The sequence below is a fragment of the Lithobates pipiens genome, unplaced genomic scaffold (genome assembly GCF_037356315.1).
Source record: "Lithobates pipiens isolate NorthernLeopardFrog02 unplaced genomic scaffold, aLitPip1_a1.2 Scaffold_44, whole genome shotgun sequence".
NCBI classification, from domain to species: domain Eukaryota; kingdom Metazoa; phylum Chordata; class Amphibia; order Anura; family Ranidae; genus Lithobates; species Lithobates pipiens.
In genome coordinates, this window is record NW_027507870.1 from 4,983,180 (window position 1) to 5,010,067 (window position 26,888).

Here is a 26,888-nt window from a genome sequence, read left to right on the forward strand (position 1 = left end):
GCTCCACAGAACCCAGCCCAATGCTGAAGGAACTCTTAGCAACCTCTGGAGGAACCCTAGTGTTCCGCAGAACCCAGCCCAATGCTGAAGGAACCCTTAGAAACCTCTGGAGGAACCCTAGGGCTCCACGGAACACAGCCCAATGCTGAAGAAACCCCTAGAAACCTCTGGAGGAACCCTAGGGTTCCGCGGAACCCAGCCCAATGCTGAAGGAACCCTTAGCAACCTCTGGAGGAACCCTAAGGCTCCACGGAACACAGCCCAATGCTGAAGGAATCCCTAGCAACCTCTGGAGGAACCCTAGGGTTCCGCAGAACCCAGCCCAATGCTGAAGGAACCCCTAGCAACCTCTGGAGAAACCCTAGGGTTCCGCAGAACCCAGCCCAATGCTGAAGGAACCCTTAGCAACCTCTGGAGGAACCCTAGGGCTCCACGGAACACAGCCCAATGCTGAAAGAACCCCTAGCAACCTCTGGAGGAACCCTAGGGTTCCGCAGAACCCAGCCCAATGCTGAAGGAACCCCTAGCAACCTCTGGAGAAACCCTAGGGTTCTGCAGAACCCAGCCCAATGCTGAAGGAACCCTTAGCAACCTCTGGAGGAACCCTAGTGCTCCACGGAACACAGCCCAATGCTGAAGGAACCCCTAGCAACCTCTGGAGGAACCCTAAGGTTCTGCGGAATCCAGCCAAATGCTGAAGGAACCCTTAGCAACCTCTGGAGGAACCTTAGGTCTCCACGGAACCCAGCCCAATGCTGAAGGAACCCCTAGCAACCTCTGGAGGAACCCTAGGGTTCTGCAGAATCCAGCCCAATGCTGAAGGAACCCCTAGCAACCTCTGGAGGAACCCTAGGGTTCTGCGGAATCCAGCCCAATGCTGAAGGAACCCTTAGCAACCTCTGGAGGAACCCTAGGGCTCCACAGAACTCTGGTTGAGAATCACTGCTATAGGAAGTAAACTTGCTATTGCCAGGGGGACAAGTACCAATGCAAAAAAAAAAATAACATTTGGTCAATGCTGCCTCTTGGTATCTCTAATGATGTGTTTATATTACAGCAGTATGAAAACTCCGGATGGGTGAATGGATTAAAAACTGCTGTGATAGTTTGTTGGGTCTGAGAGAACAGTGAACAAGCTGGGTTTGCCGTGAACCCAGATCTGCCCCAAGCCCCAATTTCATCCCTATCCAGCACTCATGTATGGAAACCTCAGGGTTATGGACATAGGTGTGCGCAGCCTATTGTATTAGGGTGTGCACCCCAAATCTCAAAACAGACATGCCTTTCTCTGCAGCCTCAGCTGCACTGGAGAGTGAATACATGGGAAGTGCTTTGGGTTGACTGGCTTCCTGTTCATTCAGAAACCAAAGCATAGTAAACACATTTTACTATGCATCAGTTATGAATGAACACAGTGAGTATGTTCACTGTTTTCATTTAGAAAAGGAAGGGGCAGGTAAATTACATATTTACTAGTTCCTTCCCCCCGCTTTCCATTCTAAAACATCTCCCACAGCAGCTGGGGGGAGAGCAGAGGAGGGATGTCAGCAGCACTGCTGGGGTAAAAGGTGCAACACAGGGGTAAGCCTGGGCACTAGGGGGAATCTGAACTCAGTGTTTAGGGTGTGCCCGGGCACACCTGGCACACCTCCTGCACATGCCTATGGTTATGGATCACATTATGGTGAGGCTGGTTAGCCATTGTCCATGTTTGTAGGTTGGGATTTTTTTTTTTTTTTAAAAGACCCAGAAAATGATTAGATTACCTGCTCAGATCACTGTTCTTTCTTTGTAGGATGTTGCCTGTATTCTGGAGATCTCTTCTAAGATTGCTCACAGTGGTGTCCACCTCACCCTTCTCCTGGAGGGTCCTCTGTAGTTTAAGGTTGATGTTTTTCCCTTCCTCTTGACTCTTCGAAAGATCATTCTTGGTCTTTTCTAGTTCCAACCTTGTACTTTTGAGGTTTTCCTGAAGCTCCCGAGCCACCAATTCTTTTCGGAGGATGTCGCTGGTGAGGCTGGACTTCTTATGATCATGTTCCTTCTGTAATAGCTCTAATTTTATGGAGGTGTCATCATAGTGCTGAGTCACCAGAGATACTGGAGGGGTAGGGAGCAAACAGAACAATAAAATAATTATGCCAGAGCTACAGTATATACATGTATAATAATAATCATAATAGTGTGTGACTGGCTCAGTGTTCTCTGTACAGCACCGCGGTATATGTCAGAGCCAGGGGCATTGCTAGGTCTGCAAAAGATCTGGGGCTAGAGCCCATAGCAGCGGTCACCAACCTTTTTGCAGGCCTGCCGGGGGGGGGGGGGGGACCGGTGGTAAGCAAGTGGTTCAACTCACCATAATGCAGAATCAGTGGGAGCCCTGGGCGTGTCACTTGCCACATCTCCTGCCTCCAGATGCAGCATGTCACTTGCCACCTTTGCCTGTCACCAGATTCAGCTTGTTACTTGTCACCGTCACCTGCCACTAGATGTGGATTGTCACTTGCCACATCACCTGCCACCATTTGCAGATTGTCACTTGCCACTTGCCACGTCTCCTGCCACCATTTGCAGATTGCCACGTCTCCTGCCACCATTTGCAGATTGCCACGTCTCCTGCCACAATTTGCAGATCGCCACGTCTCCTGCAACCATTTGCAGATTGCCACGTCAACTGCCACCATTTGCAGATTGCCACGTCTCCTGCCACAATTTGCAGATTGCCACGTCTCCTGCCACCATTTGCAGATTGCCACGTCAACTGCCACCATTTGCAGATTGCCACATCACCTGCCACCATTTGCAGATTGGCACTTGCCACATCTCCTTCCACCATTTGCAGATTGCAACGTCTCCTACTACCATTTGCAGATTGCCACTTGCCACATCTCCTGCCACCATTTGCAGATTGCCACGTCAGCTGCCACCATTTGCAGATTGTCACTTGCCGCGTCACCTGGCACCAGATGTGGATTGTAACTTGCCATGCCAGCCAGCGCCACTAAATGCGCATTGTCGCTGCATTGGTGGCAGGCTGGCAGCACTGGTCCATTTAGTGAGGGCAGGAGAGCAGTGATGTTTAGCGGGCAGTGAGAGATGATGTTATCTCTCTGCACCTTGCTCCCACATTGAAGAGGCCCGGCCGTGAAGAGCGCTGATGCAGAGCGGTCGGAGAGAGATGATGTCATCTCTGCTCGTCTGCCCGCTCGCTTCTCTCCTCTCCTCCGCCTCTCTCATGCACGCCGCAGCCGTTGGCCCCGCTGGTTAGGAAGGGACCCTGCGGCAAGAGACTCAGGGCTATACGCTCAAGATTCAGGGCTATAGCCCCAATAGCCACCCCCTAGCGACGCCCCTGGTTAGAGCTATATAAATGTATAATAATAATAGTATGTGACTGTGGAAGAGGGGACATTAGAGTGTACATTTTTGTTTATTAAAAATCCTAGAAAAATAATAAAAAACATATTTATATATATATATATATATATATATATATATATATATACAAAATAAATAAAAATATAAACAAAAATAGCTTACATTAGCATAGCAAAACCATAAAGAAAACTAAATATACCAACCTGAACAAAGCCATAACCTCCACCTAAACACAGCCTCAGGCTAATCAGGCTAAGAAACCATTACACATGTAACCCATGCATGAAGCCTTTTTTCAAAATACAATCTTATATAAAAATCTTGGGGACTTGAAAAGACAGAAAGAAAGGTGCACACGGAGTGCGCATGCGCCGGACTTCCGGGAAGGTGCTGTAGCCGGGAGCTCCAATCCGCTCCGGCCTTCTATGGCCCCCACACCAGCCTAAACGAGCGGGACCCACTGAAGACAGACCCCCACACCCTCCGGAAGACTCAGGGCATCTGCCTGCATGTCGGGAGATCAGCACAGGAAGGAGGTCAGTCGCCAGCTAGATTTCAGCCTACCCGCCCCTGCACCCTCCAAGATTGCAGCCGCGGCTCCCACATGCGGAGGCCTGGAGGACCAGGACTCTATAGCGGACCCGCCTCTGTCACACCAGCAGTCTCACCCCTTGCTGGCAACACCTGTGTGTAACCTCAACCTCTCCTGCCTCCACCGAATCCCTTCTCAGAAGAACAATGGCGGATCTCCTCCCCACCCCCATGCTGAACTCCCCCCTTGGCCTTGCAGGCTCCCAGCAGGACTCCCCTATGCCTCCAGGCTATCCCATCGATATGTCCCAGCTACTGCACAGTTTCTCAGAAATGCTGGCTGCACGCCTGGCCCAGAGCGCCATGCAGATTACAGCTACCACCAAGGCCGCCCTGCAGAGCCCTGGAGCCCACATGAATGCCATTGAGCAGGCAGTGGATAACACAGCCGCACGCAATAACCAAAACACCACCTGGATCCAAACACTGCAATAACAAATGGAAACTGCACTTGCCAAATTAGATCATTTGGATAACAGGAGCAGGCGATACAATTTCCGCATCAGAGGTATCCCCAAATCGGTCACAGATATACCGGGCACGTCAAGCCTTTCATCAAAGATATTATCCAAGACATCCCGGGCCAAAGACTTGAGCTAGACAGAGCCCATAGAGCTCAGCAACCTTTCCGCCAGGACGGGCTTCCGAGGGACATAGTGGTTAAGCCCTACTATTATGGAGTGAAGGAAGACATCATGAGGACCCGCAATATTGATAACCTCTCCTTCCAGGGCAACAAAATTTAAATCTTCGCTGATATTCCCCAACCACAATTCAGAAGCGGAGATCCCTTAAACCTCTTCTGGAAATATTGGCACAGAAATCCATAAAATACCACTGGTCTTTCCCATTCCGTCTTCAGTTCCAGTACAGGGACAAATCTTAGGGATTCACCAACTTCCAGGATGGAGAACGTCTGCTCCTTCAACTTGGATTCATCTCCGAACAATTACCCCCCCAGCCAACAGCCATCAAGTTAAATTCTTCTTAGAGACCCCCTCCAAACAGCCCTCTGACTCCGCTGTGGAACAAGCAACTCTCGAAGAGACACAGAGACTCTCACCCCCCATGATGAGCAGTTACCCCCCATGCTCCCAACGGGACGATTGATCCCTGCTTTTGGTCTGGACAGTAACCCCTCTTGATTGTGTAGCAGACTGCTCTACACGCAATTGGTCGCCAGTTCACCGCAACGGACCAATGGTCTCATTTTGTTAGACCCTAATTGTCCACCCCATGGTTAATCTGTGATGCCACCTTCTCCTTAAGTTTTCTTCCCTAGCGGGCACGTTACCCACCCGCCTGTGACTGTTCCTACATAGATTTGTTTATTCTGGTTATCCATTCTACCATGTATATTTGCCCCCACCCCATCCTTCTTTACTCTTATCATCCTTTCCCTCATAGTTTAATCCATAACCTACTGTTAATATCTCGGTTCATTTGCCTATGTTTTTTGTTAGATGATACTATCTTGATTACACCCCTCAGCTTCTCCCTATCAGGATCCTACACCAATGTCCTCCATCACATGGGGGCCTAGCGGCTGGAGCGGCCCTGCATGCCACTTTATCTGCTGTGACGTTGAGGCATTCTTCTCCTCTGGTGACACTAGAAAAGCAACCTACACCAGGGTTGCCACTTTACCGATCCCACTCATACAGTGGGTCTCGGATTAGGACTTGGCTTGCCAGTGCTGCACCTCTATTATTTTACTCATTGTTGTCTTGAACTCATCGTTTCTCACCCCTTCCTCTCTTACTTCTCCTCTCTTTCTTATGCCTTGTCCCCCCTCATCTAACCTTTTCAATTCAACTTTACAGGAACTTTCACGGAATGCTTCCATCGATACATCAACATCCAAACACTCCCAGGTCTTTGCAGGATGGTCCCCAATCTACAGCGGTTGAGGTAGGCAGCCCTCACATGTACTCGCTACCCCCTCCACGCGTTTGTGGATGACTCTACCCCCCCATCAAATGAACTCTAAAAATTGCTTTGCATAACACACAGAACAGACAAATTAAAAGGTGGAAGGCCTTCCAAAGCTACCACTCTAGGGGCCTTGATGTTGTTATAGAACAGGAGAGCCACTTCCCCAACAGCTATTCCCCCTCCTTCCTCCATCGCAGCTATTCCCCCTCCTTTCTCCATCGCAGCTACTGGGACAAAATTTTTAATCTAATCTGCAAATCCACTGGATTTTCAGTGAAACAAGACCCTGCAATTGCACTCCTTAATAGGCGAATCCCGGGGGGGTACCAAAATTGAACCAACCCTTATCCACTTTATTATCCTGGGGGCCAAAATAACGATAGCGCAAGCATGAAAATCCCTCTCAGTCTCTTTTCACTTGACCAAACAAAAAAAATTGCTGGATAAAGTCTCAGGAAAAGATATCCAACACCATGCTGGACACGCCAGAGAAATTCAGTCACCTAGGAACCCTGGGCTAAACAAATCGGAGTGTCTCTACATCCTTAGGAAAAAAGATTCCGTACTATAACCTGGCAAGCCACATACCCAGACCTTACCTCACCTCCAGCTTTCCATGAAGGTTCTCCCTCTTCTCTTTACCTCCCCCACTAGTCCTATCTCCCTTATACTTTCTGGCTCCTCTTTTCCTTCTTCTCCCTCATTTCCTTTCTCTCTCAGGTCAACCGTGAGTTATCAAATCACCTAGCGATAGCAAACGCCCCAGTATAGTTTTACTGAAAGATGGACTGAGTGACAGAGTGTGGGGCTTTTCACACTCTACTTTACAGTCTCCAAAGGCCTTCTTACACTAGCTTCCACCAGCCCAGGTGAAATAAAATTACATGACTTTCATTATTTTTCCAGGGAAGGAAAGAGGCACAGCCCTCTCCTCGTGTTTCCGGGCCTATCTCCCCGACTACCCATTGCACAGCAGGCTCCCATTCGAGGTGCGTGGGGTGACAGAGGTGGAGGCCGTTGGTTGAGTGTTTTTCTCATGCCTATGTTTGTTATTAAGATTGCTCTGTTGGTTTCTATCAATTACTAGCTTAAAAACAATTTAAAAAAAAAAAGAAAGAAAGAAATCCGCACACAGAGACTGACTAACAGCAGCTACAGGAACCTGACATTCCTCCACGCCTTTGTCCAGGCCCCCAGCCGACACCTGTTCTTCTCAAGACCCTGAATCTTCCCAACCTCTCCTAGAATGTCGTGCACCACCACCGACAGGAAGGACTTTTTTCCCGAATGGAAACCTGACACTGTGCATTCCATGTGAAGAAATGGACTACTAAGCTAACTAGAAAAAGTGTCTCAAAATCAAAATCCCAATGTGTCTCAAAGGCCCCGTACGACCACTCCGCATAACTCAAGTGGAAAAGGAAAGGGATACCCAGAGCCCCACCTACCCGGTTATAGACTTCTACATTGAAGAGTCACTGAAGCAAGAAATGGTCCATTGTCTCCTCCACCCCACCACACTCCACTCTTGGACAACCACGGTTCTCTGCAGAACGATGCTTCAGGTTGTCCTTCACATAGAGTATGCCATGGAACGAGCGCCAGGCCAAATCCTGAAACTTTAAAGGGATTCTCTCTAGATTGAGCAAACGCAGACCCTGCCTCATAACAGGGCCTGGGCAATCCCTCAAGGCCAGTGGCTCACTAAAGGCAGATTCAACCATCCTCCTCTCTAGGTCCTTCCTAGAAAGAGACTTAATTTCATCCGCCATCACTCGCCACTGCCAAAGCATTTTCCGGCACGGAGCTACATAAGCCGGGAGCTCACCATGTCAGACCCTCAGGCTTTTAAATGGCCCACCATTCTCCTAGCTTCGCAGAAAAGGCCTAAACCAGGACTGAAAAATACCAACCCACCCAGGCGGTTCCTCTGCAAGCATGTTAGCAAAATTATGTTTCAAAAATATCAGAGAAAAGAATACCACCGGGTTGAACATACTTAGGTTACAGACCTCTTGACAAGATTCAGTTTGTTCTCCCATAACAGTTGGAAGAAACAGCTGTAGATTCTCGCATAGAAAGACATTGGCAAAACACAGACAAAGCTGACATATAGAAATACCGGGATCAAGTATGTTTTAATCAGGTCAATCCTTTCCCTATAAGAGAGATTTTAAGCCTTCCAGCTGGCAATCTTGGCATCAGCATCTTGTAGCCTGCTTTCCCACTTTGCAAGGCCTTACTCTCCAGGACCAAATTTGGTGCCTAAAACTTTAATTTCCTGTCGGGGCTCTGAGAAGATGTCCGGAAGCTCAAAGCCATCGCCTTCCTCACCCATCTAAAAAACTTAACTTTTATCCTGATTGATCTTTGAGCCAGATGCCTCAGCATACTGCTCCATCACTGAGACCACCTCCTCCGCCTCCTCTGTCCCAGAGATGAAAACAGACACGTCATCAGCATAGGCTACGACACTCAGAGGAGGCTCATCAGGAATGCCCAAAGGCAATCCGCACAACGGTCTGCTCTCTAACCTCCGGATGAAGGGAGCGATTGTGAACGACTATAGCAGAGGACCCAAAGGACACCCCTGACGCACACCCGAGCCAACCACAAAACGCCGTCCGATCCAACCATTCACAAGCATGAAGCTTTCAGCCCCTCTGTACAAGGTCTTCAGCCAATCGATAAAGCCCCCCTCCAGGCCATACTTGTCAAGAAGCAGCCATGATTGACCCGATCAAAAGCTTTAGCCTTGCCAGCAAGTACTTTCTCCAGCCTGCAGCCCTGCACCACTCAAGGGCCTCCCAGACAGCTAACACCACTGAAAAAGTGCTTCTACCCTGAACCGAACAGTGCTGGTGGCCCGAAAGTAGATTGTCCACTACATATGATAAATGCCAGAAAATCATTTTTGCCAGGATCTTCCTATCACCATTGAGAAGGCAATTCTCAATTCTAAAACAATTTTATTTTATTTTTTATTATTTTTATTTTGTTTTATACAATGCATATGTAGCGGTCATAACCCTTGGTAGGGCGGCCTTGACTTTTGGGCTTATCGGTTACCTCCGCTTGGCTTGTTCTTCCATGTCTAGGGGTTCCCAAGGTTAGTACCCAACAACTTTGGACACTGACACCATAAAAGTCCTTTAGAAAGGTTTTTATTTGCAGGGGTAACATCCAATAAACACAGTCTCGTATGGGGACAGAGGGTGAAGAAACTCAGGCACCTTGAACTGCTAATCACCAGAAAGTCTCTAATGCAGCCCAGAGAGTAGCCACTCGCAGCTGGGGCGCCTCAAAGCTGAACAAATCTCTAGCCAGAGATTATGGCAGTCAGCACTTTGATCCAGAACTTGTAAAACCTCTGACCTTGAATAATTTGAACAGGAACCTTTTCCTCAGTACCTGGAACGTTCTCTGTCTCCTTGGCAGTACTGGACAACGTGGATTCGCTAATGTCCTTAACAACTCAGCAACCAGGTACTTCTTGAGATGCCAGCTTGTTGGCCATCCTCCGAAGAGTCTTTCCCCGGTATGTATATATATATATATATATTTATATATATATATATATATATATATATATGTTGTTGAGAAAAAAAACCTCCCCCTCTGGGCGATCTATGTACAGGATTTTAACAAACTTTGTTGCAGATTCCTACCTTTTGTTATTCTGAAGAAATCAATGTTTGTTTCTCTGTGTCCATGTGGGAAAGTGAATCTAATGGGGAGTGGTTTCACAATTATCAATCAGCTGCTGCACCTGCAGGGCTCTAATGAGCAAAGTGGCGTGGTCTGCATCCCTCTTAGACGTGATTTCCTATTAGGAGTATCTCACCAAAAATGACATTTTTGTGGCAGGGGATGCCTGAAATCTGACTTGTATCTTAGGGCAGGCTTCTGGGAAAATCGGTGAGCCAATCACACAAGCAGGAAATGATGTTTCTTGGGGGCATTCTGTATACCTTCCGTGTACAGAACACCTCCAGGTCGCCATATTTTATTTGACAGAAAATGACAGAGGCTGCAGATTGAAAACGAAATGTGATTTAAAAAAAAAAAAATAACATTCAATTAAAATATTACTTGTGTCGCAATTGTATACGCTAGATTATTATTATTTTTTTTTCGTTTATTTGCTATATTTTTCCCACGAAAGTGGAGTTACCATTTAGCCTGTTATGGACCACCCCACGCAGATATGCTGTGGCAGGACAGCCCTCCTGCGTGAAAGCACATACCTGTATGCGATTTTGTGCGCAGCGGGTCTGGGGCACGCACGCGCACCGCCCGATGCCTGCTCCCGCTGTGATTGGACACTGTGGCATTGTTTGCCAGGACACGCTGATCGCTCTCAGGAGAGGCAGAATGGCGGTCTGCCTATGTAAAGAAGGAGAACATGGGGACACCTAGGAGAACATGGGGACACCTAGGAGAACATGGGGACACCTAGGAGAACATTGGAACACCTAGGACATTAAATCTCCAATTAGCGGCCCACAAGTCCCATCATGCCTCTGCCTCTGGGTGTCAGAGGCAGAGGCTTATTGCTGTCAGAGTCTTGCTATGCCTCATGGGACTTGAAGTTCTGCAACAGCTGGAGGTCCACTAATTGCATATCCCTGACCTAGGAGAACATTGGGAGAAGTAGGAGAACATGGGGACACCTAGGAGAACATGGGGACACCTAGGAGAACATTGGGGATGTAGGAGAACATAGGGAAACCTAGGAGAACATGGGGACACCTAGGAGAACATTGGGGATGTGGGAGAACATGGGGACACCTAGGAGAACATGGGGACACCTAGGAGAACATTGGGGATGTGGGAGAACATGGGGACACCTAGGAGAACATGGGGACACCTAGGAGAACATTGGGGATGTGGGAGAACATGGGGACACCTAGGAGAACATGGGGACACCTAGGAGAACATTGGGGATGTAGGAGAACATGGGGACACCTAGGAGAACATGGGGAAAGGTAGGAGAACATTGGGAGAAGTAGGAGAACATTGGGACACATAGGAGAACATTGGGAGATGTAGGAGAACACGAGGACACCTAGGAGAACATGGGGAGAGGTAGGAGAACATGGGGAGAGGTAGGAGAACATTGGGAGAAGTAGGAGAACATTGGGACACCTAGGAGAACATGGGGACACCTAGGAGAACATTGACCGCCGTTCTATGAGAGGGAAAGATAGAGATCTTGAACATGGATCTCTGTCTCCCCCCCACACAGTTATAAAGTACTAGCCCTTTAATTGCCCCTGAGGTTAACCCCTTCCCTGCCAGTGTCATTAGTACAGTGACAGTGTTTTTTTTTTGTTTTTTTTGGTAGCACTGATCACTGTATTGGTGCCACTGATTGTCGCCATTACTAGTAAAAAATAAATAAATAAATAAATAAAAATTAAATAAATCTATCCCATAGTTTGGACATGCAATAACTCTTGTGCAAAGCAATCAATATACGCTTATCGGGATTTTTTTTTTTTAACCAAAAATATGTAGCATAATACATATTGGCCTAAATTGATCAAGAGATTAGATTTAAAAAAAAGCAGAAAGTAAAAAAAAAAAAAAAATTCAAAATTGTTGCTCTTTTTTTTATTTATTTATTTATTTATTAAATACGCTTTATTACAGTTTTTTTCCTTACATGTAAGATACAAAAATACAATATCTGTATTTCATTAACTCCAAATACAATTGCAATTCTCATACATCTCTTTGACCACTCCATTCTTTTTTTTTTTTTGTTTACAGCGCAAAAAATAAAAAACGCAGAGGTGATCAAATACCACCAAAAGAAAGCTCTATTTGTGGGGGAAAAAAAAAAGGGACGTCAGTTTTATTTGGATACAGAGTCGCACGACCGCGCAAATGTAAGTTAAAGTAACGCAGCACAAAAAAAATGGCCAGGTCATTAAGAAGGGAAAACCTGAAGTGGTTAATAATTAATTGATAATATGACTTGTGTGGCAATTGTATACTCTGTATTAAAATATATATATTTTTTTATTTGCTATTTTTTTTGCCAGGAAAGTGGAATTACCCTTTAATAATAGTGTGTGACTGGGGGGGGGGGGGCATTAGAGTGTAAGCTCCTCCGCTGATGTAAATAGCTTAGTGTCCTTTGTACAGCACTACGGTATATGTCAGAGATACCTGTAAAAGGCCAGGTTGGCATCCAGCAGGAAGTCTGATCTCCTGGTAATAAATACTCACACTGTATGGAGAGAGCGATGATGACGGTCAGGGATGTCAGCGAGATGACGCAGAGCGTGACGAGGTTATAGCGAGAGCGACCGGCACAGAATCCTGAAAACAGAAGAGAATTTATTAGATTTAAACCAAATAAAAACATTTGAGATTAACGTTTTAAAAGCTAGGCTGGATACTAATGTGCATGTAAATTTTTTCATTTTTTTGTTCATTAGGACTGATTAAAATGAAGGGTTTAACCACTTCCCATCCGGATCATTTCTGATACATCGCTTCTACATGTAAAAATCTACTTTTTTTTTACTAGAAAATTACGTAGAACCCCCAAACATTATATATATATATATATATATATATATATATATATATATATATATATATATATATATACATACATACATACATACATACATACACACATATACATACATATACATACACGCACACACATATATTTTATATATATATATATATATTTATGGTCCAGAGCCCTCTGACCGATACGGATAAGGATGACAAACAAGGTTAACATAAACTCGCTTACTTGAAATGGACCTGAAAGTGTGCCCTGGTCTGACGTACGGTATACCAAAATAAGGGGGCATACCTTAGATAGAGAAGTGGGTGATAAATGAAATGAATATGAATGGAGTGAAATGAGTACTCTCATGAGGAGTATAATGCTTGAGAAATGCCCTGAAAAAGGGGATGGGTGGGTGGGTATCGCGCACCGGAACCGACGAGGAAGATAGGCGAACGGGCTGGTTATATACTCCACCGGGCTCCTCCCATAATTTCAGGCCACCATACTGGCCTTTCTATTTATGGTCCAGAGCCCTCTGACCGATACGGATAAGGATGACAAACAAGGTTAACATAAACTCGCTTACTTGAAATGGACCTGAAAGTGTGCCCTGGTCTGACGTACGGTATACCAAGATAAGGGGGCAAAAACATTCAGGTAGGGGTTGCATTTTATTGATTCAAGTTTGTTACTGGGTGAGCTCGACAAAGGCCTGGGCCATCTCCACTAGCGGATTGGGTATGTAGCGGGCGAAACAGGTGGACCTCCATCTGCCCAACCTCTCGATAACGTGGTCCGGGACCCCCTGGCGGGATGCCGCCGAAGCTGCTCCGATACGGAATGAATGTCCGGCGTAGTGAGTAGGATAGAGGTGAAGGATACCCAGGAGTATCCTGAGATGTTCCATAAAGCGGGCAGCGTTCAGAGGCTTAGTGTGAAATGGCAGAAGCGGACTAGTTCCTGGTTGATCAGCCAAAAGGGTCAACAAGCGGGTGAGAATGGCGACCGGGTACCAGCGGTTGTTGGACTTATAGAAGTGTATGTCCGTACCCGAGCCAAGCTGCTGTGTCTTGGAGACTGCTAAGTGTAAGACGAAATGGTCTTTGTATCGGACCAGGTGGTGCTCGCACAGCATGTGTGCTGTGAGGCTACTACAAGTAAACTCGCTTGGCCGTAAGAAGCCGAAGAAGGCCAGGTGTATGGCTGCTTGTAAATGACACTAATGTGGAGACCGAAAAGGTGAAGTGGCCAGGATATCTGACATATTTCTAAAACGTCTCCTGTGGTAGGCAGTCGTTTGGTGCCGGCCATCGGCTGGCGCTTCTGGATACCGCGCATAACAGCCTGAACGGCGTGGTAAAATAAGGAGGGTACGGTAGGGTCCTGGAGGGAGGTGAAATGTTATACACCGGTCAGGTATAGCTGGATCGTATTAAAGGATAACGCCAACTGCGAGTGGCAGTAGGAAAAGAAGGCTATGACTTGCTTGACACGGGACGTCTCTGTGCTGTGATACGTGATGAAGCGGTTAAAGGCCCTCCAGGCTGATTGATAGGCCTTGAGGGTATTGCGGGAAAAGGGAGTGATCAATGAGTTGGGTAGCCGCTAGGAGGTGAGGGGCTAATCCAGGGTCAGTTGAGACCAGTCCGGGATAGCTGCTGATGTGGGTCCGGCTCCGGGTACCTGATCGGAAAACGAGACGAGGTTAAAGCGGGAGAGGGCGTCCGCTGCCTGATTGAATTTACCGGGGATAAAGGAACAACGGATGTTGAACTGAAACAACAACAAGAGCTGGACCAGTCGACGTAGGAAGGACATAAACAACAGAGAGGACGCCTTGGCGCAGCCAGGAATTGCCAGTAACTGGGGAGGCCAGGGAGCTGCGAGCCAGAGGTGGCCAAAAACAGCCGCAAGCCCGTGGAGGCCGCTGCGTCGGTCATCACCTGGGGAGAAAGGGAAGACACGGAGGGAATGAACAGGGAGACACCATTCCCAGACGATAGGAATCCCTCCCGCATAGCAAGGACTGCTATTGCCGTGGGATCCAGGCTGAGGACTTGCTCTGGATCCTGTGAGAGGGACAGTAAGACCAATAGGCGTGACACAAAGGCGCGCCCCTGAGGGATGATGCGCATAGCGAAACTCGACATGCCGTGTAGGGACTGTAGGTGTCTTTTGGATGACTAGACTGGGGAATATGCGAGGATATTATATGCCCCTAAAGATGGTAGTTGTGATGGGCGAGCGTTTGCCGTTGGCTATGGGCTGATGCCTCTGGATGCCTCGTAGTGGGGATCTTGCTGTACGGGCCGAATGACAGATGGCTCTCCGTGCACTGTAAGGATAAGAAATGCTGAACGCTGGCTAGAAATAGCCTGGGCGTGCTACAGGAAGAAGCCAGTTGCGTGTGTCAACATGATCCTGGTGCGGGACGGAAGTTGAACTCAACTGTCCTAAGGAAGAGACGAGTAGGCAGACAACAGTGAGTGGTTTGTAAGAAAAGCCACAGGAGACGTGTTACCAACTAAGTGCTGCTGAAAATGACGTGTAGCCAGTTCGTGTGCCACTGAGAACGTGCTTGCCAACGAATGATTGCAAGAAGTTATGCTAAGTCGCGAGCCTTGGCATGACCAAAAGTGTGTTAAACGTGTGCTTGCGACAATTGCCCGGGAATTTGTCACTGGAGATGTATACGTAGTGACTGTGAGCCATTCGTGTTACCGCATGTGCACTGCGAAGACTGCAGGAGTTGTGCTTGAATGTATGTTTGGACGCGTGCTTGCGATGATTGCAAGATGTTACCCAGGATGCGTGCTTGCTATGATTGCAAGATGTTATGCTAGGATGCGTGCCTGCAACTAATGCGAGGAGTTATGCCAGGACTCGTGCTTGCAACGATTGCAAGGAATTATGGTAGGTCACATGGGTAGCCAGGCCGGAAAGACAGAAGTCCATCCAGTCCCACCACAAATCAAAATAAATAAGGTATCACACAACCCGACACACCCAATTCTACGCCCGCAGCTGATCCAGAGGAAGGCAAAAAACCCCCAACAGAGCATAGCCCAATTTGCTACAGCAGGGGAAAAAATTCCTTCCTGACCCCTCGAGAGGCAATCGGATTTTTCCCTGGATCAACTATACCTATAAATATAAGTACCCCGTAATACAACGTACCTTTAGGAAGGTATCCAGGCTTTCCCCAAAGCAATCTATCGAGCAGCCAGAAGTGCCTGCCAACAATGATTGCTATAAGTTGTGCCTGGACATCTGCTTGCAACGATTGCAAGAGGTCTATGCTCGAATGCGTGCTTGCCATGATTGCAAGAGGTCTATGCTCGAGTGCGTGCTTGTAATGAGTGCAAGAGGTCTATGCTCAAACGCGTGCTTGCGATGATCGCAAGAGGTCTATGCTCGAATGCGTGCTTGCAATGATCGCAAGAGGTCTATGCTCGAATGCGTGCTTGCAATGATTGCAAGAGGTCTATGCTCGAATGCATGCTTGCAATGAGTGCCAGAGGTCTATGCTCGAATGTGTGCTTGCAATGATTGCGAGAAGTCTATGTCTGGATGCGTGCTTGCCATGATTGCAAGAAGTCTACGCTTGGATGTGTGTTTGCAACGATTGCAAGAAGTCTACGCTTGTATGTGGAGAAAACAGCGAGACACACCTAAACGAAGCTGTGTTTCCCTTCCGAGGCAACTAATAATGAAATGAGGCCGAGGAGCAAGGCCCCCGGTAGGCGTCCAAACATTGAAGAATCAACTGGACCCAAACCGGGAAGCGGTATGTGACAGTGAAATGAGAGAACCTGCCATGACAGAGATCCAGATCGCCATGCCACAACTTGCGACCGAGCACGAAACGGATTCTGGAGCATGTACTGAAATTAGGCCATTCCTGGGGCACGCCGAGACGAATTTGGTACACAGATGTGACTATTCGTATCGGAACGTGATAGGTGAAATGAAATGAAACCCATGACAAAGACAAGAATCAGAGGACGAGCCCATGAACCAAACAGATGAATCCTGTCTTTGGAGCATGTACTGAAATGAGGAGTAGCAGCTGGGCACACCAGAACGAATCAGTGCATAAAAACAAAATGTGACAGGATTCGAATTGGAGCGTAATAAGTGACAGAAATGATATGCCATGACAGAGACAAGATTCAACGACTGGACTGATGGTTACAACAAAGAATCCATCTCTGGAGCATGTACTGAAATGAGGCGTAGCAGCTGGGCACACCAGAATGAATCGGTGCATAAAAGAATGCGACAGGATTCGAATTGGAGCGTAATAAGTGACAGAAATGATATGCCATGACAGAGACAAGATTCAACGACTGGACTGATGGTTACAACAAAGAATCCGTCTCTGGAGCATGTACTGAAATGAGGCGTAGCAGCTGGGCACACCAGAACGGATCAGTGCATAAAAGAATGCGACATGATTCGAATTGGAGCGTAATAAGTGACAGAAATGATATGCCATGACAGAGACAAGATTCAACGACTGGGCTGATGGTTACAACAAAGAATCCGTCTCTGGAGCATGTACTGAAATGAGGCATAACAGCTGGGCACACCAGAACGAATCGGTGCATAAAAGAATGCGACAGGATTCGAATTGGAGCGTAATAAGTGACAGAAATGGTATGCCATGACAAAGACTAGAATCAGGGACTGTGCCTGATCCTGCGAGTGACTCAGTCTCTGGAGCATGTACAGAAATGAGGCCGAACCCTGGGGCACTTCGAAGCGAATCGGTGCATCGGAGATGCGACAAGATTCGCACCGGAGCGCGGTAAGTGACAGAAATGATGAAATGATTATTCGAATTGGAACGGTCCGACCGGTTTACGGCTTGAAAACAACGTGAAATTGCCATTGTCCGGACTGCTTGATTTAACGTAACGAGCAGTCGGCTGTGATTTCGAAACGATTCGATCGATTCGGATATAGAGAAATGATCGGGGAGTCGTTCGGCTTAGACGTGCCTACGAAACGAAGTGCCTGATGTGGCACGATCGACATGTCCCGAAAAGGTGATAACGACTTCTTCCGAAAGAAAGGGGGTAGTGACATGAGGTAACGAGTACGAGTGCCACAGTTTAAAACGTTCGTGAAAATGAAAGTGAGAGGTTCGTGAGTCCAGGGAATCTCGTTTGCGTGACATTGTAACACGTGAACTGAAAAGGGTGCCGAAGCCCTACCTGCGACAGCCGGCCCAGACGTGTTGTACGACAACAGAAAATTTCGTTGAGTATAGCGACACTCGGACGGCAAACACGCGGACGCTGACGAATGACAAGACGACTTGTCAAATGCGAAGGCGAACGGACAACGCAGGAACTCACGAACACGGCTCACTACGTTTTGGTCTCGAGGATAGTCGGCCCTTGATTTCTGACGTATCAGATATCGCGCACCGGAACCGACGAGGAAGATAGGCGAACGGGCTGGTTATATACTCCACCGGGCTCCTCCCATAATTTCAGGCCACCATACTGGCCTTTCTATATATATATATATATACACATACACACATACATACATATATATATGTGATACTTTTTTTTTTGTTGCAGAGACTCTAAAGAATAAAATGGTGGGTGTTTACAATTTTTTATGTCACACGGTATTTGCACAGTTTGGGAAACAAAATACACTTCAATGAATTAAAAAAAAAAAACGAAAGTTAGCCTCATTTTTTTTGTGTATAATATGAAAGATGATGTTACGCCGAGTAAATAGATACCTAACATGTCACGCTTTAAAATTTCCTCTGCCCGTGGAATGGCAGCAAACCACGGTGCTTAAAATTCTCCATAGGGTAGTAACGTATGCGTACGCATTTGCGGGTAAGCACGGGGGGGGGGGGGTGCTTTAAAAAGATTTATATTATTTATTTTATACAAAAAGTATTAATTTTATTTATTTTTACACTTTCTTTTTTTTTTTTACTTTATTGCTATCACTTTTGGGACTATTTTTATATATACACATTTATTTTTTATTTATTTTATATCCTTGCATTTTTTTGTTATTGGAGTATCACGGTTTATGTATCACTTTTAAACATTTATTTATATCAAGTTCATATTTATTTGGCAACCTAGTGAGGTTTGGACCACTGGTATATGAACATTGGTAATTTGTTAGGATTGCACTATTGGTGTATGCACTTTTATTTGTCACTATAGAGGCAAATAGCACCTAACAAGTGAACAGGGTCTGTCGCCTTTCATTATATAGGTAGCGCCACAGCAAGGGATGTTGTTCATCCATGGGTCGTGACAGGTCCTCTTTATGGAAATGGTTGACATCTATTAGACCCAAATTCTCTCCACTGTCCTCCCACATAGCTGATCAGACATAGATCGGTCTGATCGGCTACTTACCTGGCCACTGGTGGCTAGGTAAACAAAATGTTGGAACCAGTAGTGATGAACTACTCGCCACTCCCGGTTTTCAGGGTTACAGAGAGAGGTGAACAAAGTCAATTCCTCTCTTTCTGTACAGGGCATCCATCACCGCCGGCCTCCGCAATGGGACCGGAGAGCCCGGGAGAGGCGGGGGCAGCAGTGGGAGGGGGTGGGACCTCACTCAGAATCGCTGGCTGAATAGATCAATGCCGGGATGATGCCTGTAGGTGTAGGCATCATCCCAGTGTAACTCCTGAAACCCAAGGACGTCCATTTACATACCTTGGGTGCAGTGGCGTCCCTGTCCATTAGGGGTGCACAGGCGCCACGCTCCATATCCATGCGTCCTGCCCCCTTATCTACATACATGGCGCCGAAATCATGGATTCCATTGGGGGGGGGGTTTGAAGCATGTGATTATAGGCTTCAAGAAAGGGTGGGCTCAGGGCGCAGAGGAATGCAACCAGATCCCACTCAGTTGTGGGACAATAGCGTATGAATATATCACACTAATTCTCCTCCCAGCTAATCAGGAAGTGGGTCATAAGAACCGTTTCCAAATTGGCTGAAAGGAGAAGCCATCCTATTGGCCAATGAGGAGGAAGGAGGAGGAGACGTGCTGCCAAGAAGACGCATGGGAAGCCTGGGACACAGAAGAGTCTGAAGGGGGAAGCTGTCGTCTCTGTGGGACACAGAGGAGTCTGAGGGGGAAACCGCTGTCTTTATTGGGACACAGAGGAGTCTGAAGGGGAAGCCATTGTTTCCATGGGACACAGAGGAGTCTGAAGGGGGAAAACCGCCGTCTCCATGGGACACAGAGGAGTCTGAAGTTTGAAGCCGCCGTCTCCATGGGACACAGAGGAGTCTGAAGGTTGAAGCCGCCGTCTCCATGGGACACAGAGGAGTCTGAAGGGGGAAGCTGTCGTCTCTGTGGGACACAGAGGAGTCTGAGGGGGAAACCGCTGTCTTTATTGGGACACAGAGGAGTCTGAAGGGGAAGCCACTGTTTCCATGGGACACAGAGGAGTCTGAAGGGGGAAAACCGCCGTCTCCATGGGACACAGAGGAGTCTGAAGTTTGAAGCCGCCGTCTCCATGGGACACAGAGGAGTCTGAAGGTTGAAGCCGCCGTCTCCATGGGACACAGAGGAGTCTGAAGTTTGAAGCCGCCGTCTCCATGGGACACAGAGGAGTCTGAAGGTTGAAGCCGCCATCTCCATGGGACACAGAGGAGTCTGAAGGTTGAAGCCGTCGTCTCCATGGGACACAGAGGAGTCTGAAGGTTGAAGCCGTCGTCTCCATGGGACACAGAGGAGACTGAAGGGGGAAGCCGCCGTCTCCATGGGACACAGAGGAGTCTGAAGGTTGAAGCCGTCGTCTCCATGGGACACAGAGGAGACTGAAGGGGGAAACCGTCGTCTCCATGGGACACAGAGGAGTCTGAAGGGGGAAGCCGCTGTCTCCATTGGGACACAGAGGAGTCTGAAGGGGGAAACTGCCGCCTCCTTTGGGACACAGAGGAGTCTGAAGGTTGAAGCCACCGTCTCCATTGGACATGTAGGAGTCTGAGGGGGGAAACCGCCGTCTCCATGGGACACAGAGGAGTCTGAAGGGGGAAGCCGTCATCTCCATGGGACACGGAAAAGTCTGAAGGGGGAAACTGCTGTCTCCATTGGGACAAAGAGAAGTCTGAAGGTTGAAGCCGCCTTCTCCATGGGACACAGAGAAGTCTGAAGGTTGAAGCCGCCTTCTCCATGGGACACGGAGGAGTCTGAAGGGGGAAACTGCTGTCTCCATTGGGACAATGAGAAGTCTGAAGGTTGAAGCCGCCTTCTCCATGGAACACAGAGAAGTCTGAAGGTGGAAGCCGCCTTCTCCATGGGACACAGAGGAGTCTGAGGGGGGAAACCGCCATCTCCATTGGACAGGGAGGAGTCTGAGGGGGGAAACTGCCGTCTCCATGGGACACAGAGAAGTCTGAAGGGGAAGCCATCATCTCCATGGGACACAGAGGAGTCTGAAGGGGGAAGCCGCCATCTCCATGGGACATGGAGGAGTCTGAAGGGGGAAGCTGTCATCTCCATGGGACACAGAGGAGTCTGAAGGGGGAGGCTGCCATCTCCATGGGACACAGAGGAGTCTGAAGGGGGAAACCGCCATCTCCATGGGACACAGAGGAGTCTGGAGGGGGAAGCCGCCGTCTCCATGGGACACAGAGGAGTCTGAAGGGGGAAGCTGTCATCTCCGTGGGACACAGAGGAGTCTGAGGGGGAAACCGCTGTCTTTATTGGGACACAGAGGAGTCTGAAGGGGAAGCCATTGTTTCCATGGGACACAGAGGAGTCTGAAGGGGGAAAACCGCCATCTCCATGGGACACAGAGGAGTCTGAAGGTTGAAGCCGCCGTCTCCATGGGACACAGAGGAGTCTGAAGGTTGAAGCCGTCGTCTCCATGGGACACAGAGGAGTCTGAAGGTTGAAGCCGTCATCTCCATGGGACACAGAGGAGTCTGAAGGGGGAAACCACCGTCTCCATGGGACACAGAAGAGTCTGAAGGGGGAAACCGTCGTCTCCATGGGACACAGAGGAGTCTGAAGGGGGAAGCCGCTGTCTCCATTGGGACTCAGAGGAGTCTGAAGGTTGAAGCCACCATCTCCATTGGACATGGATGAGTCTGAGGGGGGAAACCGCCTTCTCCATGGCACATATAGGAGTCTGAAGGGGGAAACCGTCATCTCCATGGGACACAGAGGAGTCTGAAGGGGGAAAACCACCGTCTCCATGGGACACAGAGGAGTCTGAAGTTTGAAGCCGCCGTCTCCATGGGACACAGAGGAGTCTGAAGGTTGAAGCCGCCGTCTCCATGGGACACAGAGGAGTCTGAAGGTTGAAGCCGTCGTCTCCATGGGACACAGAGGAGTCTGAAGGTTGAAGCCGTCGTCTCCATGGGACACAGAGGAGACTGAAGGGGGAAACCGTCGTCTCCATGGGACACAGAGGAGTCTGAAGGGGGAAGCCGCCGTCTCCATGGGACACAGAGGAGTCTGAAGGTTGAAGCCGCCGTCTCCATGGGACACAGAGGAGTCTGAAGGTTGAAGCCGTCGTCTCCATGGGACACAGAGGAGACTGAAGGGGGAAACCGTCGTCTCCATGGGACACAGAGGAGTCTGAAGGGGGAAGCCGCTGTCTCCATTGGGACACAGAGGAGTCTGAAGGGGGAAACTGCCGCCTCCTTTGGGACACAGAGGAGTCTGAAGGTTGAAGCCACCGTCTCCATTGGACATGTAGGAGTCTGAGGGGGGAAACCGCCGTCTCCATGGGACTCAGAGGAGTCTGAAGGGGGAAGCCGTCATCTCCATGGGACACGGAGAAGTCTGAAGGGGGAAACTGCTGTCTCCATTGGGACAAAGAGAAGTCTGAAGGTTGAAGCCGCCTTCTCCATGGGACACAGAGAAGTCTGAAGGTTGAAGCCGCCTTCTCCATGGGACACGGAGGAGTCTGAAGGGGGAAACTGCTGTCTCCATTGGGACAATGAGAAGTCTGAAGGTTGAAGCCGCCTTCTCCATGGGACACAGAGAAGTCTGAAGGTGGAAGCCGCCTTCTCCATGGGACACAGAGGAGTCTGAGGGGGGAAACCGCCATCTCCATTGGACAGGGAGGAGTCTGAGGGGGGAAACTGCCGTCTCCATGGGACACAGAGAAGTCTGAAGGGGAAGCCATCATCTCCATGGGACACAGAGGAGTCTGAAGGGGGAAGCCGCCATCTCCATGGGACATGGAGGAGTCTGAAGGGGGAAGCTGTCATCTCCATGGGACACAGAGGAGTCTGAAGGGGGAGGCTGCCATCTCCATGGGACACAGAGGAGTCTGAAGGGGGAAACCGCCATCTCCATGGGACACAGAGGAGTCTGGAGGGGGAAGCCGCCGTCTCCATGGGACACAGAGGAGTCTGAAGGGGGAAGCTGTCATCTCCGTGGGACACAGAGGAGTCTGAGGGGGAAACCGCTGTCTTTATTGGGACACAGAGGAGTCTGAAGGGGAAGCCATTGTTTCCATGGGACACAGAGGAGTCTGAAGGGGGAAAACCGCCATCTCCATGGGACACAGAGGAGTCTGAAGGTTGAAGCCGCCGTCTCCATGGGACACAGAGGAGTCTGAAGGTTGAAGCCGTCGTCTCCATGGGACACAGAGGAGTCTGAAGGTTGAAGCCGTCATCTCCATGGGACACAGAGGAGTCTGAAGGGGGAAACCACCGTCTCCATGGGACACAGAAGAGTCTGAAGGGGGAAACCGTCGTCTCCATGGGACACAGAGGAGTCTGAAGGGGGAAGCCGCTGTCTCCATTGGGACACAGAGGAGTCTGAAGGTTGAAGCCACCATCTCCATTGGACATGGATGAGTCTGAGGGGGGAAACCGCCTTCTCCATGGCACATATAGGAGTCTGAAGGGGGAAACCGCCATCTCCATGGGACACAGAGGAGTCTGAAGTTTAAAGCCGCCGTCTCCATGGGACACAGAGGAGTCTGAAGGGGAAAACTGCTGTCTTCATTTGGACACAGAGGAGTCTGAGGGGGGAAACTGCCGTCTCCATGGGACACAGAGAAGTCTGAAGGGGAAGCCATCATCTCCATGGGACACAGAGGAGTCTGAAGGGGGAAGCCGCCATCTCTATGGGACATGGAGGAGTCTGAAGGGGGAAGCTGTCATCTCCATGGGACACAGAGGAGTCTGAAGGGGGAGGCCGCCATCTCCATGGGACACAGAGGAGTCTGAGGGGGAAACCGCTGTCTTTATTGGGACACAGAGGAGTCTGAAGGGGGAAAACCGCCGTCTCCATGGGACACAGAGGAGTCTGAAGGTTGAAGCCGTCGTCTCCATGGGACACAGAGGAGTCTGAAGGGGGAAACCGCCGTCTCCATGGGACACAGAAGAGTCTGAAGGGGGAAACCGTCGTCTCCATGGGACACAGAGGAGTCTGAAGGGGGAAGCCGCTGTCTCCATTGGGACACAGAGGAGTCTGAAGGTTGAAGCCACCATCTCCATTGGACATGGATGAGTCTGAGGGGGGAAACCGCCGTCTCCATGGGACATATAGGAGTCTGAAGGGGGAAACCACCATCTCCATGGGACACAGAGGAGTCTGAAGTTTGAAGCCGCTGTCTCCATGGGACACAGAGGAGTCTGAAGGGGAAAACTGCTGTCTCCATTGGGACACAGAGGAGTCTGAAGGGGAAAACTGCTGTCTCCATTGGGACACAGAGGAGTCTGAAGGGGGAAACCGCCGCCTCCATTGGGACACAGAGGAGTCTGAAGGTTGAAGCCACCGTCTCCATTGGACATGGAGGAGTCTGAGGGGGGAAACTGCCGTCTCCATGGGACACAGAGGAGTCTGAAGGGGGAAGCCGTCATCTCCATGGGACACGGAGGAGTCTGAAGGGGGAAACTGCTGTCTCCATTGGGACAAAGAGAAGTCTGAAGGTTGAAGCCGCCTTCTCCATGGGACACAGAGAAGTCTGAAGGTTGAAGCCGCCTTCTCCATGGGACACAGAGGAGTCTGAGGGGGGAAACCGCCATCTCCATTGGACAGGGAGGAGTCTGAGGGGGGAAACTGCCGTCTCCATGGGACACAGAAGTCTGAAGGGGAAGCCATCATCTCCATGGGACACAGAGGAGTCTGAAGGGGGAAGCCGCCATCTCCATGGGACATGGAGGAGTCTGAAGGGGGAAGCTGTCATCTCCATGGGACACAGAGGAGTCTGAAGGGGGAGGCCGCCATCTCCATGTGCCACAGAGGAGTCTGAAGGGGGAAACCGCCGTCTCCATGGGACATAGAGGAGTCTGAAGGGGGAAGCCGCCATCTCCATGGGACACAGAGGAGTCTGAAGGGGGAAGCCGCCGTCTCCATGGGACACAGAGGAGTCTGAAGGTTGAAGCCGTCGTCTCCATGGGACACAGAGGAGTCTGAAGGGGGAAACCGCCGTCTCCATGGGACACAGAGGAGTCATTCATATTCATTGAATTGTATTTTTTGCACAAAAATTGCATTGTAGAGAAACGTTACAAATTGTTGTGGGTGTTGTTATATTTTAAAGTTAGAGGGGGGTGGGGGAGGGTGTCAGATATAGGATCCGCCCTGGGTGCCAAATGCTCTAGGTACACCCCTGCTTGTCCTGCAGGTGGTTCCTCTGGAGCTGGGTGCCCAGGACCCTCTGTGCACTGCTGGTACATCTGGTCATCTCCCTTCCTCCAGGGCACCACAGAGCTGGGTAACTAGGGCTGGAGGGAACAGGGGGGGGAGGGGGCGGCGAGGTGAGCGGACGGGGACTCCAAATCCCCCACTGAATACAGGGGGCCTGGAGAAGTTTTTTTTTTTCTAAACAGTTGCACAGCGAGAGATTAGCTTATTGGTGGACAGGGTTTGGGAGTCCCCGTTCGCTCTACCTCCGCTGTCATTGAAACTGGCCCACCGAGCCATCGGCCCACTGAGACTCCCGGTAGTCCCGATCGGCAGTACATGACTGCTCTGAACCAATACCACAACATTTTGCAGGGTTTTCCATGCAATACCCTCTGGAAAAAGCCTAGTTGGTCAGAGGGTCATCCTACAGTAAGATAATGACCTAAAACATATCTCCAGGCTGTGTCAGAACTACCTTGAAAGAAAAGAATAAGATGGCAGGCTTCAAATTTCAATAGGTAATTGCTGAAAACCACAGGGTGCCAATAGCTCATAATAAATATAAAAAGTCCCCAGGGGCTGCAGCACTTAAAGATTTCTTTTTAAAGGAAAGAAAAAGTATTTCCATTACATTGTAACAGTTTCAGATGAGAACCTCTGCCCTACCTCAGGCCATAAACACATACAGATACAAAATAACAAAATCATCTAATTTAAGGAACCGGAAATGCGTGAAAGAAATGTCGGGCTAGCGCAATTAATTACACTGTAAATAGCATTAGCCGGCATCTGTGTAAATAGACAAATAGAGACTAGGGATGAGCCGACCATTCAGACCAAAGTTTTGCTGTTTGGATGAATGCCTGAACTTTTGCCTGTTCAGCCCCTTGTTAGGCAAGAGTCAAGCATTTATATAGAGAAGTGGTATTTATTTTTGCTATTATGACAGCTTCGCACTGTCAATGGTTCCATGGGTGTCAAGGAATCCACGGGTGCTTGGACCCACCATGTCAAAAGAAACCATTGACATCACCAGGAATCCCTGCCAATTAAACAAAAGGATAACAGTGATAGCAGTGAGTCCACAAACTGATGGGCTAGTAGTGGAACAATGTAACAAAACCATGGGGACACTTAAGAAAGTGGTTAAAAAAGATGGCCATGGTTGGGATTTTTTTTTACTGTCCTCTTGTTTGCCATACGGAAGGTACCCCAGGCATCCACAGGGTTTTTGCCGAAGAGTTGGTTCATAGGAGACACCCCTGTGGATTGCTGGATGTAGTGAAAGAGATATGGGTACAAGAGGCTACCCTTTATTGGAACATGGGGGAACACATCCCACAAATGAAGAACCAGATGGCAGAAGTGATGCCCAAATCATAAGCCCGCAACCAAAACCTCCTGGTCTCCACCAACCATCTTTGGGCAGACTCTCTCCCCAAAGACCAAAGCGAAGAGTCTCGGGGATATTTTAGATGCACAAATGTCAATGGATGCGCAAATAGGATCTGTAGTCAGTGGATCTCACCATCTGTTGCGCATGCTTCGCAGACTCATCCCTTTTATCACAAAGAATGACAAAGCAGTGGTAGTTGGAACAATCATTATTCACGACTGGACTACGCAAACTCGCTTTACATAGGATTACCACAATATCAACTTGCGCGATTACAACTGATCCAAAAAACAGCGGCAAGGCTGATAACAGGAAAAAAACCCCGGGAATCCATTTCTCCTTCACTGAGGAGCTTACATTGGCTAACCGTAAAAAATCGGATCACGTTCAAGACCCTTTGCCTCACCCACAAATGTGTGCATAGAGAAGCTCCGCAATACC

At 48.9% G+C, this 26,888-nt stretch overlaps 1 protein-coding gene across 2 annotated transcripts in view; it reads right to left on the minus strand.

The window, feature by feature from the left end:
• LOC143956906 (uncharacterized) overlaps window positions 1–26,888 on the minus strand; it is a 106,463-nt gene that overhangs the window by 42,790 nt on the left and 36,785 nt on the right. For both annotated transcript variants that reach the window (XM_077467076.1, XM_077467075.1), the window contains exons 3-4: window positions 12,142–12,234; window positions 1,767–2,100 (exon numbers count right to left, since the gene is read on the minus strand). In XM_077467076.1, the coding sequence (XP_077323202.1) occupies window positions 1,767–2,100; window positions 12,142–12,234 (427 nt within the window). The remainder of the gene's footprint in view (window positions 1–1,766; window positions 2,101–12,141; window positions 12,235–26,888) is intronic.